Source organism: Chrysemys picta, chromosome 8 (assembly GCF_011386835.1).
Source record: "Chrysemys picta bellii isolate R12L10 chromosome 8, ASM1138683v2, whole genome shotgun sequence".
Taxonomy (NCBI): domain Eukaryota; kingdom Metazoa; phylum Chordata; order Testudines; family Emydidae; genus Chrysemys; species Chrysemys picta.
Genome location: NC_088798.1, coordinates 81,276,523 through 81,294,319, shown reverse-complemented (window position 1 = coordinate 81,294,319; position 17,797 = coordinate 81,276,523). Strand labels below are relative to the sequence as shown.

Below are 17,797 nucleotides of genomic sequence, written 5' to 3'. Positions count from 1 at the left end.
TATCTTTCCCCCCACCCTGATGCTGTTAATGGAAAGAGGCCCAGATAGGATAACATGTAAAGACCGAGACGTTTGAACTCTCCTTCATATGTGGAAGAATGCAGGCAAGATTTAAGAGTTCCTTCCAATTTCTCCTCTTCCTGGAATTCAGACTGAAGGATTTTTCTTGCACTGACTGATGTACGGGGGATTTATGCACATATGTTAATAGACCCAAAGAAATAAAAGAAAGGAGTTGTTTTCCCAAATGGCATAGTCTAAGAAATTAGAGCTGACATATAGTCTTGTATAGCTGCTTCGGAGGCTGGGGGGAGAGCAGCGTGGCCAGAAGTGGAGATATTCTGGCCCTGCCTCTTCCATTCTGTCTCTGCTGGCTGTGCTGCCTATCCTTGCTCCCTCTGTTGGAGGGAAAGGCTGTGTCCCACCTCTCCCTCTCTATACCCGTTCATAAGCTGACCCCCATCTCTGGTGCTTCCCTTTTTTACTAAAAAAATTCAGCCTATGAACGAGTATATATGGTAATTATAATTTAGCCATGACCTGTGTGCTGTCTATCATAGTGATTGTGTAAAAAACATACTCAATAGACTATGTGAATTAAAATCGTGCCATTATCTGCATAAATAGGAGTCCATACAGTCCACAAAATTCAGTATTCAAAGACGGAGAAAAGCCAGAAAGAAAGACTTCAGAATCTATTTTATAGTGATCCATCCTCAGACTAACAAACATCCTACAAGGGAAGGCACAGATATTTTTTAAATGATGGTATCTATGATGGGGAAGGGAGAAAGCAATCGATATGCTGGCCAAAACCTTGAGAGCTAAGGGTTACAGGTTCAGACACACGCACTGATCCTTGAAGCCTTGGCATATGGGACCCCAGTAATGAGAGAGTGCTGAGAGAATGCGGAATCGGTCAACGCTATGCTCGGCTGATGCACCATCTCATGGAGTCAGATGCCATCGGGTGGTCGAAGGACATCTACATAGAACACATCACCGGACATCAGCAATACCAGGAGGGATGAGCTGGAGTGCCAATGAGAAGTGCAGTCAGGAAAGTAACTGAAATACTTTCCTCATGGATTGTATTTTCTAAATGGACAACCAACCTAATTCTGAATTACTGAGGGACAATCTCCACTCATTGATATATTTTGCTTTCCGCAACCAAATCTCTGTACAACTTTTCATGAGTGATGTACCCGAGTATTCGGATTCTAATATCTAAACTCTATTGTTAAATCTAGTCACATAAATTTGGGTTATTGCTAATTACGTACTCTATGTATCATATGACTTTAAAAACAAACTTTGTATTTGTGGATAATCTAAGCACTATACCAAGATATACAGGCACTCTTTTCTCAACCTATGGATTATATAATTTTTTTAACATTAACTTTAATAAAATGTTTAGAAGACTCATATGTCATTGTTTCAGTGGAAATTGTATAAAGTGAACTTCAATTAAACAGCTGCATGTTAGCTGACAATGACACCCTGAAGTTATTCCTGCTAGTCCCCATAGGTGGCACTCTTACACTATCCGCTGCTTAGACACCAATGCTCTTCAAAGGCAAGAATCCTGAAGGCAAGATTTCCTACAAGGCTTATCTGTAACAAACACATTCAGTACCCAATATGGGGAGAGAGCAGCAGCAGAGATAACTATCAGCACTTACTTTCCCCCATTTTAAAGCCGGCATATTTCTACCCTCATTAAATGGAACTGTCTGTCCCACAAGCCTGCCAGCTCAGATTTAGAGTGAACAATTCATGAGCTACCTCACTTTTAAGTTCAGCCTAAGATATGCAGTGTTATACACAAGAGACATTGCTAACAAATATGTACATGTATCAAAGGGGTAGCCGTGTTAATCTGGATCTGTAAAAGCAGCAAAGAGTCCAGTGGCACCTTATAGACTAACAGACATATTGGAGCATGAGCTTTCGTGGGTGAATACCCTGTATCCGACGAAGTGGCTATTCGCCCACGAAAGCTCATGCTCCAATACGTCTGTTAGTCTATAAGGTGCCACAGGACTCTTTGCTGCTTTTACAAATATGTACATGTGCATTCCAGTGGGAAAAAAGACTTAAAAAGACACCAAATGTAGCATTCCTGGTGTAATTGTACCAAAGGGCCAGCTTTAAATATGGTAATGCAAAGAAGATTACAAGCCTACTACTTCCACTGCCATGCTATCTATACCAACTGGAAGAAACTCTTGATACCATAAGCTGATTGGTGATTGGTCACTTGAACTAAATTTTCTGCTGAGTGGCACTCTGTGATTTTGAATGGCCACCATGAATATTGAAACCCCAGATAATTTAACACCCCATTTCAGGGAACCCAGAGACACCATATACACTTCAGCTCAATTGAATGAGGTTATAAGGAAAATAAGGGTGGTTGGTGTTTTTTTCCTCCAGTGATATACTCCTCCACACAGGATTTTCTCCAAACTTACATCAAACAAGGAAAAACAAATGCTGTGAGGGAAGATTTAGGGTAATTTATCAAGATCTGGGAAATAGCTTCCAGATGGACAGAGCTGTTTGGTGCTGGCTGGTGAGAAGGAAGCAAGGTATTGTTATTGAATTAGCATGAATCTCTGGCGGAGAACAGCTTGGTAGAAATAGAGTGCTCCCTTCATATGGTTTACATTTGGACCTGTCAAATTTTACTTTTACTCAAAAACCCACGGTGAAGATGCAGGGTTCTTTTTTACTTATTAAATTTTCCCTAGTTCCCCCTGTACTAGTTACAAGTCAGTATTTTTAAGCTGTCTGCTTTGCTTTAAATGCCACACCTGGGTATGTTCACTCTTTGCTATGCTTGGATGAGAGTTTGGTACTTGCAAGCTCAAAAGCGGTTCTGTATCAGACCAAGTTCACACAGTGAATGTCACCTGAGAATGTGAGTCAGAAAGAGCGAGAGAGAGAGAGAAGAAAAGCTAAACTTTCTATAAGATTTTTAAAACAAGTCACCTCAAGAGCTTATCAAAATGGTTCTAAGTAAAGTTGATCCACTCTGAGGTCTAGTGTACACTAGAGAAGGTTTGCTGGTATAGCTCTACATGGATAGTTATACTAGCAAACCCTCCTAGTGTAGCTGCAGCTTTTACCACCAAACCCCCTCCCTGCATCTACACAAGGGTTTTTGCCAACATAAGACATGTAAAAAAACTCACCCTCCCACCCCAACCAACATTATATTACCAATGAAAGTTTGTAGTATACACCTGGCCTGCCTCACACATAGCTACTCCACAACATGTATCTTCTAGCATAACGCATACAAAATATGAATGCATAAATCTATATATTCTCCAGTGACCATGGATCAAAGTTATTTACTTTCATTGACATTATCTCAGCAGTCTCCTAGTCCTGCTTTCAATAATTCAGGGTTTGTTTGTTTTGTACATACCAAATTCAAAATGATCACCCTGACCCTTAGTGTTTTACTGACACATGGACACAAGATAGCCACAGATTTCCCTAAATTATATTAGTCAAACTTTTGTCATAAACTGCAGCTTCTGACTGATTTCAACACCCAAAGAAAGTCTCCAAAGTTATTTGTGTAAATAAGGAGCAATGGTTCTCTCCTAGATAAACTGGGTGATAGTAAATAAAACGTAAAAATAGTAAATATAAATTATAGCTCTTTTTTGCAATAAGATTTTCCTGGTTCTACCTCTGATCTTGACTTTTCTATCCTTAGGTCTTCACTTACAGTGATTTGCAGAGTACAGAGACCCAACGCCCTGCCAGCATGGCATGGGCGGTGGGTATAATAGACCAGGGAAGACTTAGCCTTCCTTGGCACTGCCGCTGACCTGCTGCCAGAGACCTGGGCCGCAATGGCCCCCACTTTGCCTGAGGCCCCCACCCCCTGCTGCTGCTGCCTGCCTGGTCTCCTCCACTCCACCCTCTCCCTCTGGAGGTCCCCGCTGCTCACCACGTCCCTCCTCCTCGGGGTTGGGGGAGTGAGGAGGGATGCAGAGAGCCAGCGGCCGGCTGGGTGCTGGGGCCAGCAGCTCGGGGTGGGGGGGGCTTCAGGGGCGGGAGGGACTGGCACTGGGGCTGGCCTGGTGCCTGGGGGGCTGGCAGCAGTGGGGGGGTTTTCAGGGTGGGCCCGGGCCGGCACTGGCAGTGGGAGCTGTGGCTCGGCTGGGGGGAGAGCCATCAGGGCTGGGGGGCCCGATGGCTTGGCCTGGTGCTGGGGCTGGCCCGGTGCTGGCTGGGGGGAGGACAGCGACTCGGCTGGGAGGGCTGTCAGGGGCAGGGGGTCAGCGGCTCAGCCTGGTGCTGGTGGCTTGGCCTGGTGCTGGGAGGGGTCCGGGGGGCCAGCAACTCAGCCCTGTGTGGCTGGGGCTAGTGGGCTGGGGCTCCTCCGGTCGCGAGGGGGTCCTCGAGGCGTCTTCTTTTATGGGGTGTGGTTTTTGGGGCTCCAGTGTGTGTGTGGGGGGCAGGGCCATGGGTGGAAGAGGTGGGGCCGTGGAGCTAGCATCCCCAAAGTGGGGGTTCACCCGCCGCCCATGCAGTGCGGGTATAAATAGCAATGTAGATGGTGAGCCACTGCTAAGGGAAGTAAAGTAGATTGCCCTGCATGTATGTAACATAGGGTATGTACCCTATGCTGCTCTCTACATGCCCAAGCAATGCCTCCCACATCTATACTGCTATTTTTAGCAGTGTACTGTCCTCTGTCTCCCTGCTGCAGTGAAAGGCTCTGGCTGTGGGGAGGCAATGGGAAAAGGCTTCGCCAGCTCCCCACTACTGGCATATTTCCACTCTGCCTCCTCTCAGCTGGAGCCTTTCACTGCCATGTGTAGCTTCACACACCAAAGAATATGGACGTAGACTGCCTTTTACTGCAGAATGTAGCTAACCGTACCTTACACACTGCTGCAAGTATAAATAAGGTCTTAGAGAGGCTCCAGTGAGATACCACTAGGAAAGATTGGTGTGAAGAGGCCTGTACTTTATGTTGTCCAAGGCAGCAAAAGTTCAACTCAGCTTGTTACATAAAATTGTTTGTGAAACTCAGCAAAAACTGGTGCCAAACAGACTGGTACAAACTGGATTATTTATGTGAAAAGAACTGTGATAAGGGATCTGCAAGGCTCCTGGTAGAGCTACGGCTTGATATGATGACAAGCTGAAAGATTCTAGAAATGGGAGGAATAGTTTATAGCTGAAATCACCAAAATGTGTTTTGATTGGTTAATGTTAATGGGCTGAGGCTGAGGACTCTTCTTGGACATTGTGTACCTGGGAGTCATTCAGCAAGAGCAGGAGAACAGTTGGACTAGAAAGACAGAGAGTTTACCATCATGGCTCCCACCTCCACCACCTCCTGGGGACCCCCCAGATCCATTATGACACCACTGAGTCTTGACCATCCTGATCCTGAAACGCATCCTGAACAGACTGGGCCAGAGAGAGGAAAACAATGACACCATCACCACCAGCAGCTTGCAGTAGGGCCTAAACAGCATCTAGAATATGAGCCTTGGGTTTCTGCTGTCACCCCCTCCATCATGTGTCCCATTCCTAGCTCTCTCTTTTTGCCTTCTGTGTAATGAGACAGCCAAAACTGCATCTTTGTACACTGCTGTGTACCAGTGAGGTAGCTAAAAGCAATGCCCTACATTGTCCAAAGTTGGAACAAGGGTGCCAGGCCTCACAGTGGCAGATAAGACTGTGTGTTGGGCCCACGTTTCTCCAGCAGCAAGGTGGCAAGTAAGAGTCACCACCAGAGACAGCAGCAGTATTTTCTATCTTTGTTGTTCTTTTCTGGTCTCTTGTTTGTGAGTGTATTTGTTTTATTTTATCTTCCAGGGAACAGGAGCAGACTTCAACAACAGCAGCAGCTCCAGACTATCTCAATTAATACCATCTCTAATACCATCTAAAAGACTGTCAAACAAGGGGTTTCCCTTATCAAAACTCTCTAAAGTGAAAGGGAAAGGAAACAAGGGAGATTGTTAAAAGGAAAGCTTTACTTAATACTTCACGTTTCAAATGCTTTAATTGTTTTCTGTTCTTTTTCTGTATCTTTAATAAAAAGGTTAAAAGATTTGTAATGGTGGTTGTTACAGTGGGAGTCACCAGGGATAACACAAAATCCCAGATCACACTGAACTGTTCAATGTTGTAAGCATGAACAATGATTTCATTAATATTTTATCCTTTTTGGGACAGACACAACAGGAGAAAGCCCATGATTGATGCAACCCACTTCTTAATCTAAAGGGGATGCCCCATTCTTTATACTTGACAGCCCAGTCCCTGACATGTATGAACATATGATTATTTGCATTATTTAATTTTATATTTTAAACACCATAACTACTTTACATGTCATGCTACCCTTGATAGTTCTATTAAGCTCCCAGTTATCTCAGTGGGAGCTGGGAACCTAGATGAAAGGCAGCATGTAGCCCTATCATTAACAGTGGAAGTTCTGCACCAGCACTGAGGAAATGGTATTGCTAAATGACTAGATTTTCCGGTACGCAGTACTGGTATTGATAGTAAAGTATTCTCTCTCTCTCTCTCTCTCTCTCTCTCTCTCTCTGATACTGCTACGTATTCTATTACTAAGGATAAGTGTACTTCACATCAATAGTTTTTCACATTTTCAAATTACTATACAAACATTAACGCTCACAACTGAGTTGAATTAGTGCTATTGGACCCAATCACCAGCTCTGTACAAAATGAGTATCAATTAGTGGTTACCATTTAGGAACATCTCCTATATACACCTCTACCCCGATAGAACGCGACCCGATATAACACGAATTCAGATACAACGCGGTAAAGCAGCGCACTCCGGTGGATCAAAGCAAGTTCGATATAACATGGTTTCACCTATAACGCGGTAAGATTTTTTGGCTCCCGAGGATAGCATTATATCGAGGTAGAGGTGTATAAGCACACTTATACCAATGGTGGTACCTTACAACCACTTTTCCCAGATGTACATGACTACACAAGGTGCAAGACTGAAGAATTAGGCTCATTATCCCAATTTGAAAGAGGAAGACAGTTTACAAGACTTGGCCAAGGCCACACAGAGTTAGTGACAGAGTCAGGATCTAATTTAGACCTAATTTAGAGCCTCAGTCTTCTTCCCCCAGGCCTGGCTGCTTCTAGCATGGCTGTTTTGGTGCTGATGTTAAAAATGAAATCAACTTGCCCTTTTACATTCTCACCAGTATATAAAAAGTTTAAAGAAAAAATACACACATTACATGGAAAAAACATCTGTAGCTATGTGCAGTTAAAAGGCACACAACCTACTTGAGCAAGGGATGTTTGAGCTTACTTGCCTGTACAATTGCCCCCCTATTTATACAACATTAAGGAAGCCAGCAGAAAGCTGAGAATACTGTGTGACTTTTAAGGTAGTTCAAGTATAGTCATACCTTGAAACCGAATGGACAAGTGCATCGATAGAACTCCACTGGATCATTGTTGCATGTCCCATTGTTCTTACATGGACTGGAAAGGCAAGGATTACACTTGGACACAATGCTGATATCTACCGGTCCTGCAAAAATAAAAGTGTAGAATATAAGTGGAAAATGTGGATTGCAAAATTCATTCTTAGTTAATGCACAACATATTTACCAGTACTGACACTGTGTGTTTTCTGCCCCCTGCAGTAACAATAGTATGTGCCACTGATAGCACTTCATATGATAATGTTTAATCACAAGGGATTAATTCAAATTTTAAATCCCTCATGTGTTGGACAAATCTTAATGATATCTGGATTCTTGTCTAAAGAGAGAAACACCCACCCTGCAAAAACGGACTGCACGTGTCATAAGATTGGTTTACTATCAAGATTTTTGGAAATTTCCACTTCAATCAATGCTGGAAATTCTGCAAGAGCAGCCTCTGACTACTAATATTTGGCATTTCTAGTTTGTGGATGAGACCAAAAGAGAAAGGGCAGATTCAGCAGCAAAAATTAAAAATGGGTACAAGACAGTTGCACAAAGATTTGTGAAGCTCAAGAAAGGTTCAATTAGAGGTTTAGGAGATGGTTCAATGTTTCACAATCCCTAGTTTTAATATGGTTTATTTTTTACTTAATTCCTTCCTGTTCTTATTGTAGAAAAAGCAATATGCAAAACATAGATGTATCTGTTATTGCCCTGGATAAGCACACCAATCCATATTTAAGCCATTTAATAAACTACATATTTGGAAACAACCATTTCCAAACAGGTAGGGGAGGGTGTGACCAAAAGTACTCCTGCACTCACATCTTACATACTATTATAATAATCTTTGTACAAAATATGCCTTGTGAGGCATCATTTGAAAATTAGTAATTCACTGGTCAATAATATCATGGTGAAATGTATGTAACAACATTACATGTTAAGTTATGAAGTCCCCCTGCATGAGGTTCATAGCACATGTTTAAAACCACAGCCCTACCCAGGCAGAAGTATTCTGAACGAAGATTTACCTCAATTTACTTATAAGTAGTGAACAGGGTCCTTGAGACAGCTGGGAGAGGAAATGGCAATAGACAAAGCAAATTTGCATTTCAGCAAACAAAGATGAGGAGAAAGAACATGAAGCCTCCTTCACCACCAGACTCTATGTCGCCTTCTTTACTGTTTGAATAAACTTTGCTTTGAGGGGTAACTCTCAGAAGAATCCACTTCAAAGACTATCCAATTGGACTATAAAAGAAAGGGGGCAGAAAAACCCAAGCTATCTCTCACTCTCTCTTTCACTCAAGAAGACAAAGGAACCAGACCTTTGACTTTGGGGGTAGATCCTGATCTCAGAATTTGGTCAGCCATGTTGCTGGGAACCTGTGGTAAGAATTTTACCTTGAACTAAGACAAGCTTGTTATGTTCTAGCTACTAGAAAGTATTTTATCTTTATTTTCATTACCATTTCTGACTTTAATACCTGATACTTGAATTCACTTAAAATCCTATCTTCTTTTGTTAATAAACTTGTTTTATTCTTTAATCTAAACCAATCCCGTGCTGTGTTTAAACAGAACTCTTTGAAAACTCCAGTTAAAGTAGCTGACTGTTGAACATTAACTCTTTACAGGGATAATGAGTCTTTAATATCTAAAGTGTCCAGGAGAGGGCTGTACAGTGCAGAACACACATTTCGGGAGTATTCAGTATTGGGAGTGTGTTGAGGCCACCCTGCAGGTAGTAACCAAGGCTGGTGGGAAGCCAGAGTGTGACTGGAGTGTTGCTGACAGGCTGCTGGGGCCAAAGCTACTGGGCCAGGGCTGCAGCTACACACAGACACTCAGGCTATGACCTGCATGCCCACAGGCTCTTTGTGAGCAGCCCTTGTTGGGAGCTACAACACTAAAGCATTGTGAGGCACCGAAGGTTGCAAGGCAGGCGATGACACAACCCTCATTGGTCTGGATTGCACCCCAGAATGTGACAGAGTGTTTGTGGGTCAGCAGGAACCTGAACACAGTCCATAATAGTGGAATTTGGAGACTCAAGCTGAAAGCCCAGAGCCAGATGAAAATCGTTTTATCCTACAATGAATACCAGCCTCCAGCTACCACTGTAGTCCTCTGTGATTCCCCTGTACTCTGCACAGTCATCTGCCTGTATTGTCTGGCTTGCTTGCTCCTTGCAGATCCTAATTGCAGTAACTAGCTCCTGTTTGTGGAGGGAGGGAACTGCCTATGTGGGGAAAGGGAGTATCAATGCTGAGGCAGAAGAGCAAATGACTGGGTAGTGGAGGGTTTATTGCAAGGGTAAGGGAGGCAGGCAAGTGTAGGGAAATGGGGGTGGCAATAAAGCTTCATGTAAGCATATTGAAAATACATGGATTTAAGAATCAAAATGGTCTTGTCAATCTTTCTTAAATGTACTGCTTTGTACACAAGAAACACGACACTTGGACATGAGAGAAAGACAGTACGTTGTTTTCATTCCATTACTTTTGAGCATGCAAAATCCCTGTTTCAACTCCCTAAGGCACTGAGAAAAGCCTGTGAAAATGTAAACAAAAATAGAAACACACGAATACTTGAAACAAACACAGATGCTAGATGCCACACACTCAGGCATCTACACCAAAGAGAACTTATGGCTTCCTGTGTAAACACAGAATTACCCAAATTTAAAAACAAGTATTTATTTACTGGACCTGAATAGGTCGTCTGCAGGGCAAAGCACTCAAATTGTCAAAGACACTCCATCGGAGTAGTTACTGTCTGTTGTGTCCACTTCTAGCATGGAGTTGGGTACTAAATCAATCAATATTACAGCTCTGTTGAGATGTTAATAAAGATAGGCAAATTTGGAAATGTGAAAATAAAACTGACTTTGTGGACACTAACTTTCAAATATTAATGACTCAAATGATTTTAAAATGTAAAAATGGTCAAAAGAGGCTAATTTATTTCAAGCAGTGAAGGTCTTAAAGCACTTTATTTCCTTTATATGAAAATATTTCTTTTAAGTGCAAGGACTCCACAAAAGTACTGGCGATAAGTAATAAAGCACAGACCAAGCACATGATAGATGGGTGAGGTGGGCTGAAAAGGATTTCATGAAAAGTTGGTAAAATCTGTTGTTCATTGGCTGAGATCATTTAGTCCATGGTGAATTTTCATCTCTGAGTTACGTCTGAGTGAAAAATATGCTTCATGTTTGAAATATTAACAGACCCTTTCACTGATGGCCCCTTTTGGGCAGTGCAAAATTAGCAACCAGGTGACCTATCAAATCATTATTAATATTTATTATTTACATAGCACCAACAGGTAGCAAAGGGCTTAACAGATATGTACATTGACAAGGACTTTGCTGCAAAGAGCCCTCAATCTAAGAGGCAGATTCTGATGCCCTTATTCACTTGCTTACACTGCAAGTAGTGTCATTGAAGTTAATAAACTACTAGTAAAGTTAGGTGCTATTCAGTCCGAATAAGGGTATTGAACCTGGCCCTAAAAAATACATTACCCAGGGAAAGGGCCCAAAAAGAAAGGAATACATCCAAAAGAAGACTTTTCTTCTCCTTTTCTGTGTTTGTGTGTTTTATATTTAATCCATTCCTGTCCTGCTTTATTTTCACTTTTTTCCTATTTGCCGTAAACTCTAGTTAGATACAACACCTTGCCTGACTTCAGCAGAAGAGATTAGTCTGAATGGCTGTAGTTATGCCTGTGGGCTTTTTCTCCTTTATGTGTTGCTCTTCTGTTGTTTCTCCCAAAAGTGCAAGAGAGTAGCTATTTGAGGAAAACAAGGTGGCCCAGGAGGCAACGACACCAGCTTGGATTATACTATACACTATATATAGATATATATGTACACACACACACAGACAAACAGACAGTAGAACACAGTCCATCTATCCCTATGGCATTGATCAAAGCCAATCAATGAAGGAGCTAATCAGAGCTCCAGCACTTAAGTAGCCTATTTCTTTGCCCTTGGGGGTTTGATTTATAAACCATGTAGCAAAAATCTTCTCAGTCTAGTGCAGTCCTTTCTAATAGTGCTTCAGACAAGGAGGACAATTTAATAAAACACAGAGCTGAGTCTGCACTACTTGTGCCTCAAGTCCGGTCCTGTTCGCACTGTTCTGAGACAAGGCGTGGACATTTGGCTTTTAGTCCAAACATTGGGTTAAACCACAATTTTGACAAAATACACGCTAATTTAGAAAGCCCTGTGAGTCACTCGTCAGCCTTGTCGTACTGTGACTGACAGGACTATGGCAATAATGAGAGGAAGGTAGTGGGCTGGAATGAAGAGGTTGTTTTTATTAGGATTTAATTGCAATTGATGGTGGAACTCCACTGACTTCACGGGGCTCTGCACAGGTAAAGGACAGAGTTCACATACAAGCAATTGCAGGATTGGGGTGTAAGTGTGCATACGGGGGGGGAGGGGTGACAAATTGCTCTTGTTAAATTGACAAGTCTTGTACATTTGTTTTGAGTGAGGGGGGAGGAAGACAGTGGGAGGAATCTGGAAACTCTCCCCATTCTAAGCCAGCACACCAGCTGCTCTATTTGTCCACAGACTGCTGCTCGGCTCATGTGGTGGGTAACCGCAGGAGAATGCTTTTAGGAGAATCAGGCAAAGCCATTTCAAAATATGAGAGTTTCAAAAATAAAAAGTTAGCTACTTTTTTTACTGCATCATATTTCAAAAATAGCTTCATCTACAAATGCCACATTTGTTTTCTTCATTTTTCCTCAGTGAAAGTTAGCACATTGTTGGGTGTTTAGCTAGGAATATTTGTAACTCTCAGCAGTGAAATTATAAACTCACCAAAGAGCAGAGAGCTCTGATTATGATCTGCTGTCCGAAAGCTATCGTCACTTTTAAAATAACTGAATTTGAATGTTCTAGTTATTAAAAATGAAGATGGAAGATCATTAAAGTTAGCTCCGGTTTGGGAAACAACCTTAACTTTAGCCCTATGTCAACTCCCATCCTCTATTCAGCAATCAGTTTAATCCCAGCTGCTATACAACCATCCCGCTAAGCCAGCGCCATTATTATAATTTATTATTACATATAAATGTACATGGCACTTCACAGATAAATAACAAGATGATGTCAATTCCCCTTCATTTCCAACCACAGACCCTCTTCTCCATTACTGTAAATAGTAAATACACATCTTCACACTTCTGTTTTCACGTATAGGCTAGCAACCCAAACAAACATTTCACATTCCAACAGTCCTTGACAGCAAAAACCACAAACATATCCTCTTTATTTGTCCACAATTTCATTAAGTCAGAAAGCCGACACATTATCATTCTACCTCCATATTATATACCTCACTATAACTCCTCAATCAGTTTCTCCTCATATAGCTCTTATATTCCATCATTCCAGTCATATACCTGCACCCTCTCCTGATCTTACAACATAAAATACATCGAATACATCCAGTTACTGATCTAGAGTTGATAGGACTTAGGGTTGGAGTTAAAGTTGTTTGTGGATCTTCAGGTACAAATGTTCTTATCACCACATATTTGCTTTCCACCTGCAACTTCTTTCCCACGGCTTTCAAACTTATTTTTATAACTATAGCATTCTCATTTTTTTCAAAATGTAGAATACTTACTGAATAAACCTTCCCTTACCCAAGTTTTTGGGGGTCTCGAAATGAATTATTTTGATTAATTATCCCTAAAATGACATTCCATAGAGTAATTTGCAATTATTATTATCTGATGTAATGACAGTGTTGCTAACTCATGTGAGATTTGGTGTTTCCCTTAAAACCCCAACTGCCGGAGTTAAGTGATTGCATGAGAATATCAGCTTTCACTGTAAGCAATGACATTTGTAATCCTTCTGTTAGTGGAGAAAAGCTTGAAAACATATCCCAAGTGGGCTCCGATAGCTCAGAAATCACAAGGCACAAAAAAAGAGAGTCTTAAATTCGTTTTAATATCTCATGATTCTTGAAGCTGGGGGTTGGCAATATTCTACCAATAAAGCTGTTTACACAAGATAAGCAATGGCACTCAAATGGTTTACAGACCTCAGCCAAACAGCTTGCTCCTACCTTTGCACTGGAAGCGATGGGTTGGTGTTGTGAGAAGCAGTCTGTCTGCCATGTCCTCTGGCCCACTGCAGCGTGCAATCCCTGGCTCTTTGTACCCTGCCTTCACCCATTCCGAAAGCCAGCGCAGACTGCAGTCACAATTCAAGGGGTTGGTACCCAGAGCCCTGGTGATGTAAAACAATGAACTTTTTCCTCTGCTTGAAAGCAAAAATAGCGCCCCCTCCCAAATGGTACATTTTACCCATGTCTCCACATTAACTCCAAAGAACTGGAAACCTTGATTCTAAAGAGCTGGAAAGAAAATCCTTCGATATTTAACACAATTTCAACATCTGATGTCTCCAAACAGCCCTTTGAAGATGTATTTGAGCAAAAGTCATAATGGTAGATTAGAATTCAGCATAAAGTGGGCCATCAGATTTTCATTCTCACCTCACGGCTCCATTTGTGTTCATTCCAAGGCTTTGACTACACTATGCACCTTTTAGCGACATGGCTGTGCCGCTACAGTCGTGTTGCTAAAAGGCGTGCAGTGTAGCCACTGTTTCTTGGCAGGAGAAAGCTCTCCTGCCGACTAAAAACGTCCACCCCCAATGCGCCGGTAGCTTTGTCGGCAGGCAAAGCGCTGTTCACACCAGCACTTTTCATCAGCAAAACTTTTGTCGTTCAGGGTGTGTGTGTTTTTTTCACACCCCTGAACAACAAAAGTTTTGTCATTCAGTTTCCAGTGTAGACAAAACCCAAGTCTCAGTCTCAGGCCTTCTATCTTCTGCTATCCCTAGAACACTGACCCCGTGCCTCTCTGACTGAACAATCTCTCCCTGGCTCCTTCCTTAAGGCTAACCTCTTCCAACAATCCCTTCTCATACCCTTCTTCTCATCATTACTCAGCAGAGTTGAATAACTTACTACTGATCATTTATTCAAGAAATTTAGCCCATTTCCACTTGAGTTATATAGACACACACTGTTTCTCTAAATTTATTATTTTAACCTGACAAAATTCAGGTGTTGTTTGTTTGCTTGTTTAAACTCTATGGTCTGAATGATAATATTCCACTTTGAGCTGTCTTGCTTAGTTATCATTTCTAAGACACTTTTTTTTTATAGAAGTAACCCCATTGCAGGCAGTGGCACTACACTCATGAATAAGAGTTTGCAGTTGCAGATTAATTGTGAAGACACATTTTCTACCTCAGAAACCTTCATCTAAATAAACCAGGACAACAGTTCATGATAGGGTAAGTGAGTGAATTATTGATGGATATCAGCAAATAATGTAATAGTTCTGTAAATTATTATTTCCATTTTAAATGCATCTGCTTTAGTCACGCTCATGCCCATTTTTGTTTGCTTAATGCAAAGACTCAAGGGATTAAGTTTTACTGGCAAAAGTTAGCAGGAGGTGACTTTCAAAGTCACATGCACAAATTTTTGTAGAAATCAAGTTTTAATTTTGAACATCTAAGTATTCTTGGGGAAATGCTTATGGTGCTGAGCCAATCAGGGACCGCAAGAACACCATGTGAGCTGTCTGATCAAAACAAAGAATTTGAATTGGACTTAAGCACAAACTTGAGAACTCTTCCTGGAAAGGGCTATTTCCTGAATTGGGGTCTAAAGTTGTAAAATGTATTAATGAAAGGCCTCTCTCTCTCTTTTTTAACCAAGTTTTGATTTGTATATTTAAAATTATAGAGATGGGTAATATCAGGCATGTGAGTTGCTGCATTTCTATTTTTCAAACTACTATGAAAATGCATCAAAAATAAGTAGCAGATTTCCTGTTCAATAATGAAAGTGAAATGTGATCTAAATCTGCTAAAAGTAACCTTTTACATAAAAATCTATAAGATCTAAGTTAGAGATATTCAGGCAACAAGCTGAAAGAAGGAACAGCATCTCCACATGAGAGAGAGAACCATTCTCCTGAACATTTTCTAAAAGGATGTCTGTTCTTCTTTGGCTTAATTTTTAATAAAAATATATATAGTGAATTTATTGCTTTTTCTTTTTTTAAAAAGAGGGACTGGATAGCCCTCATAGACCATGCATTAATGAGGGTTTCACAAAACTCTGGAATTGCACTTGTTTTTTGAAACATGACATTGCTTTCATTCCAGCCAGCAAACAGTTCCAATTAAGTTTGTGTGTGGTAGTCCGGTGATGCGAACAGCACACATGAGAAAACTGGGACTAGCTTGAGACACTCAAACCTACTTTAAGGCTGTAATCCAAGTCACACTTTAATAAAAGTTCCCAGACTTGGATGGTTAGTGAACTAACCCACTGTGCCTCAGAGGCTGCTATATTTGAGAGTGTTACAGTTATTTATGGATTGCTGCCAACTATATTTAAACATCATTGTTGGAGTTTGGAGACCAGGGTTCTGTTTCCAACTCTCTCACTGATTCATTGTGTGACCGTGGGCAAGTCACTTAACTTCTGTGTCTCAGATTTGTAATTTTTTTAAAACAAGGAGCTCAACCAAATATATTTCCCCTTGGCCTGGGATAAATCCCATGTAGCAGAGATGCATGTATTTGCAACCACAAGATGGGAGAATCTATTGGTTTGTTTTCCCATTTAATCAGAACTGTTTTCTCATAACCAAGGAAGGAGGCAGCACTTCCAGGGAAACAAATTTATATTAAGCTGCACTTTGCTGGACACATTTATATTTTGCTCCTGGAAAAAACAAGAAGATAAACCAAACCAACAACCTAGAATAATAGTGTGTTCAGCTTGGGTAAATTGTAGAGTGGTTCAGGTCTTGTGCTAAGCTAAACCAGCGGCTCTTAACCTCTCCAGATTACTGTACCTTTTTCAGGAGTCTGATTTGTTTTGTGTACCCTAAATTTCACCTCGCTTAAAAACTACTCGCTTACAAAACCAGACCTAAAAATAAAAAAGTGTCACAACACACTATTACTGAAAACTGCTGACTTTCTCATTTTTACATATAATCAAATTATAAAATAAATCAATTGGAATATGAACATTGTTCTTACATTTCTGTGTATAGTGTGTGTGTATATATATATATATACACACAAACACACACACATACACACACATCTATCTATCTATATATCAGCATAAACAAGCCTTTGTATTAAATTTTAGTTTGTACTGACTTCACTAGTGCTTTTTATGTAGCCTGTTGTAAAACTAGACAAATATCTAGATGAGCCGATGTACCCTCTGAGACCTCTGCACACCCGCCAGAGGTACACATACCCCTGGTTGAGAACCACTATGGGAGGGTATACTCCACTCAGATATTTTTTTTAAATACTAGTTGTTTAGGACAATCTGATCCAAGCCAAAGGCAAAAAAATGTTTCTTTAGAAAGAGGCTAGGGATAGGTCATCTCTGGCTGGGATGATTTAGGGATAACTCCATCAGAGGCAAAAACAACGAGGAGTCCGGTGGCACCTTAAAGACTAACAAATTTATTTGGGCATAAGCTTTTGTGGTAAGGAAAATCACCCCAACTCATCCTTCAGTTTGCTAGCAGAGTTTTAACAAGAGGCTCTCCCGTGAGTTGCTGGGAGTCCCGTCCAAAATACCACTGTGTGAAGTGTGAAATAAATGCAACCTGTTTTTCCATTTCAATGAGGCTGCAGCACAAACAAAAGAAATGCATTGATGTTGGCGGTAAGACCCACATGAACAGATGCAATGACATCAAGCCAGGCCATGGAGCCCATGTACCTCACAATTAGGAGCAGGAGGAAAGAAAAAACAAAATCCCGTAAAGACTGGGGTTTTCAAAGAAGCTGAACAGTGGTAGGGTGCTCAACTCCCATTGACGTTTAGTGGGAATTGTTTGTCCAACTCTCTTAATCTCCTGGAAATCCTGGCCAAAACGTGAGCGCTTGACCAAAGGCAGTTTAACAAAAAATCAGCTTTTAAGAAACGCACATTAGAAGTCTATGGAGTTACTTTTTTGAAAGCAATGAAGGGTTTTAGCCATGCAACTCTCTTACTTTAATAGGCAGTCACGCGTCTAAAACACTGTAAACTGATCTGGGCATTTAAAGGCATCAAAAATCTACAGAGATTTTGACTTGGAAGGAATTATTACAGGAATGATGCAAATTGCTTTTTGAATTTTAGCTTTACCCCATGAATCAGACTACAAATCATTTTTTAAAATAATGTTTTGAACTCAAGTTTCTTTTGGATAAAAACGTTCAGACAGGATAT

General features: G+C 41.2%; 1 protein-coding gene across 2 annotated transcripts in view; it reads right to left on the bottom strand.

Annotated features, from left to right (window-relative positions):
• The window catches only part of SLIT3 (slit guidance ligand 3), a 793,796-nt gene that overhangs the window by 108,097 nt on the left and 667,902 nt on the right, over nt 1–17,797 (bottom strand). For both annotated transcript variants that reach the window (XM_005295705.5, XM_065554865.1), the window contains 2 exons: nt 13,586–13,749; nt 7,455–7,579 (listed from right to left, as the gene is read on the bottom strand). In XM_005295705.5, coding sequence (XP_005295762.1) covers nt 7,455–7,579; nt 13,586–13,749 — 289 coding nt within the window. The remainder of the gene's footprint in view (nt 1–7,454; nt 7,580–13,585; nt 13,750–17,797) is intronic.